The 3,419-nt window shown below is 34.9% G+C and overlaps 1 protein-coding gene across 1 annotated transcript; it reads left to right on the forward strand.

Moving 5' to 3' along the window:
* The first annotated feature begins 2,521 nt into the window (after window positions 1-2,521).
* LOC132365253 (sigma intracellular receptor 2-like) lies at window positions 2,522-3,181 on the forward strand. The gene is made up of 2 exons (XM_059921943.1): window positions 2,522-2,796; window positions 2,840-3,181. The coding sequence occupies exons 1-2, from the start codon at window positions 2,522-2,524 to the stop codon at window positions 3,105-3,107; spliced, it is 543 nt and encodes a 180-aa protein (XP_059777926.1). The 3' UTR covers window positions 3,108-3,181.
* Window positions 3,182-3,419: the final 238 nt, after the last annotated feature.

The following is a 3,419-nucleotide window of genomic DNA, read 5'->3' on the forward strand; positions in this document are numbered from 1 at the left end:
CCTGTACAAGGAAGATGTACAGGACTTAAAAGGACTGGCAGTAAGTAGTGAAATATTTTAATGTGGGATCAAGTCTAAATTGTTGCAAATACACTGTAGCTACAACAGAGATTGGAAACTTCACCTTGAATCCTTGAAAGAGAAAATATAGCATGTAAATAATAATACTTAGCAAATAAGAAGTTGGGTCTAAATCCCTAGGTAGTGGAGGAGACCTCGAGGAAAGAACGGAGGGCTATTGTCTTTATTGTGCAAAGGAGGGAAAGTGGTAGACACTGATTCTTTCCCCTTGATGTGGACAGAGAAATACAGTTGCTTATTTTTTAGAGGTAAACTTGAGCAAAAGTAAAAGTAGGATGTATACTTGTACATCAGAAAAGAGAAAAGAGAAAAGAAAACTTGAATGATAGAGTCAAAGATAAAGATCAAAAGAAAGAGCAAAGAAACTGAAACAAAATGTAAATCAATTTGAGTAAGCACAAACATATAATTTACGACAAATATGATAACTTTATCATATTAAATGGCAAAAACCAGGTCATAATCTGCAACAGCTGTCTATCAAAGATACCTAAGAAAGATAAACACAAGAAAATTGAAAGTATAAGATTGTATTAAGATATAAAAGAACTACTCTCCCCAACTAACAGTTGGAATTACAATCATATAAGATGAAGTAGATTTTCAAGGAAAAAAATTTAAATGTCTCATAGATAATCTTTTTTTTTTCAGGGTTGATAGGAAGATCCCAAATTAAAATGTATCAGGATTCAACTTTCATGTGCCAAATAACAGAGTATATAATAAGCATAAAGCAAAAACTGTTAGAATTTGAAAGAGGAATTGACAGCAATGGATGCACAGTAAGAAAAGGAAGCACTTTTCTGCTCTTAAGAGTTAAAATAGGCAATAGACAAAGAAATGGAGTATCTGATTATATCATAAATTGAGTCAATTTGAAAATACACATGGAAATGTAATAACCTCAAATATAAGATATATTCGCTTTTTAAATATTTGGAAACACTTAAAATTTTATATATATTTGATCACAAAGAAAACCTCAGAATTTTCTAAAAGGCAGATCTATACAGACCATATTCTTTGATCAAAATGCAACAAAATTAATAGTTGAACAATACTAATTTTTTAAAAATTTCCCAAGCTTTTGATGTAAAGAAACAAAACAATATTCCTCTGGGTCAAATAGGAGATTCAAAGTGTAATTACAAAATACTTAGAAAATTATAATTATAAGAACACTACATATTCAAACCTGTGGTATTTAGTCAAAGCTATAATCAGGCAAAAAACATACTTTTACTATTTTTAAATAATAAAAGAAACAAATGAATTAAGCCATTAACTTGAGAAGCTAAGAGCAAAACAAAGCATGACTAAGGGGAAAAAAAAGAAAAAATGATTACAGATGAAAGCAGAAATTAAAATTTGTAAACAAAAAGGAATAGAATAGAGAAATAAATCTGAGTGGTTCTTTAGAAAAAAGCAGACAATAAATAGAACAAAAAGAATAAAATATACAAACCTCTATTCTAAGCAAAGAAAAATAAGAGATGAGGAAAAAATTAGGGATAAGAAAGGAAGTGTCATCTTAGACATGAAAACATCTGAAAATCTTGATTTAAAGAATTATTCTCATGCTTATCAAACATAAATTTTAACTGCTGAAGAAGCAGGAAACATTCTTAAGAAGAAACTGAAAAACAGAAGGAAATATTTACCTATTCAGAGGATTTAAAGCAAAATTATTTCAAAATTTAAAGAACAAATAATTTTCTGACTTATTAACTCTTCAAGGACATTAAAATATGTGGGAAAAAAATCCCAGTTCGCGACCTGGCAAAATTCTAACACCGAAAATTTATAAAACTAACACAAAAGAGAAAATGACAAAGTAACCTCACAAATATTAAGATTTAGATGCCAAAATCTAAAATGCAATATTACATTTACCCAGCTGTTTGTGAAATAATGAAACAAACCCTAACAGGTTTTCTTTCAAGAATGCAAAGATAATTCAATATTATGAATTAATTAATATAATTTTCAAATCCATATGTCATGGAAGAAAAATAAAGCGATTATTCCAAAATATGTCAAAAACTATTTTGCAAAAAATGCAACATACATTTTTAGTAAAAGCACCTGATAACTAGGACCAGAATAGGAATGAAATCTTCTTTCTCAAGTTGGTGCAGATTATTTATCTCAATGTGTGATTATCTAACAATAAAACTCTAGGAACATTGACTTTAAAAGAAGAAAAAAATACAAGGATGTTCTTTATTATAAATACTACTCGAGATTGTGCTGCAATTTCTAACCCATGAAAGAAGATCAGGCACAGAGGGAAAAGGATTAGTGATATTGATGAGGAAGAGGAAAATAGTACTATTTACTCATATTATGATGGTCTATCCTGAAGTCTGAAAACCAGGAAAAATATCAGTTAAAAATGAAAAGCCTGGTAGTCTGGGATCCTGCTCTGCCCAACCGACGGATGATGGGGTCTCTGGGCGCCCGGCATGGCCTGGGGTGGCTGATGGGCCTCTACTTCCTGTCCCACGTCCCCATCACCCTGCTCGTGGACCTGCAGGCAGGGCTGCCTCGTGATCTCTACCCGGTGGAGCTGAGAAACCTGTGGCAGTGCTATACTGAGGAGTTCAAAGACCCCCTGCTACACAACCCCCCTGTGTGGTTTAAGTCCTTCCTGTTTTGCGAGCTTGTGTTTCAGTTGCCTTTCTTTCTCATCCCAACATATGTCTTCTTCAACGTGTCCCCATGACGGATGCTTTTAGAAAGAACGTGGTCATACCAGTGTTCATGGAGGCTGCAGGTGGATCTGCACCCCTGCAATCATCTACTCGGTTCACACCATGACAACTCTGATTCCAATCCTCTCCACGTTTCTACTCCAGGATTTCTCCAAAGCCAGTTGTTTCAGAGGACAAGGACCTAAGACTTTCCATGAACGACTATTCCATATATCTGTCTACATCACCTACTTTCTCATCCCTATTATAATTCTGCTTTTCATGTTGTGGAACCCCTACTACAAGTCTGAGGAGAAAAGAAAGAAAAAATGAGGAAAAATAACCCCGGGTCCAGGGGAGAGGTGACCACGGGGGATTTTCCTGTTGGACCCAGTACCAGGAAAATGCTCAGAAAAAAAAAAATACCATGTTTTCAGTAGTATTTGAAACACACCAGCAGCAGCACACATGACCAAGATACTGGCAGGAGGCACATCAAACCCTCACTTTCCAAGGGTACTGGTGCAAACAGACCGATCACCTGAGGATGAACAGAGGGGTGGGGGCTAGGTTATAGGGAAGTGGTGCCAAAGGCCTCACTGTGTGCCCAAGTGCCATTGCAGGATTACTAAAGGCAGGACCGAC

This window comes from Balaenoptera ricei, chromosome 4 (genome assembly GCF_028023285.1).
Source record: "Balaenoptera ricei isolate mBalRic1 chromosome 4, mBalRic1.hap2, whole genome shotgun sequence".
NCBI classification, from domain to species: domain Eukaryota; kingdom Metazoa; phylum Chordata; class Mammalia; order Artiodactyla; family Balaenopteridae; genus Balaenoptera; species Balaenoptera ricei.

What these genes read in the sequence shown, in the direction of transcription:
- LOC132365253 (XM_059921943.1), top strand. Translation starts at nt 2,522, where the DNA reads ATGATGGGGTCTCTGGGCGCCCGGCATGGCCTGGGGTGGCTGATGGGC. An exon ending in ACATATGTCTTCTTCAACGT is followed by an intron (nt 2,797 to 2,839) that starts GTCCCCATGACG and finishes TGGTCATACCAG; the next exon opens with TGTTCATGGAGGCTGCAGGT.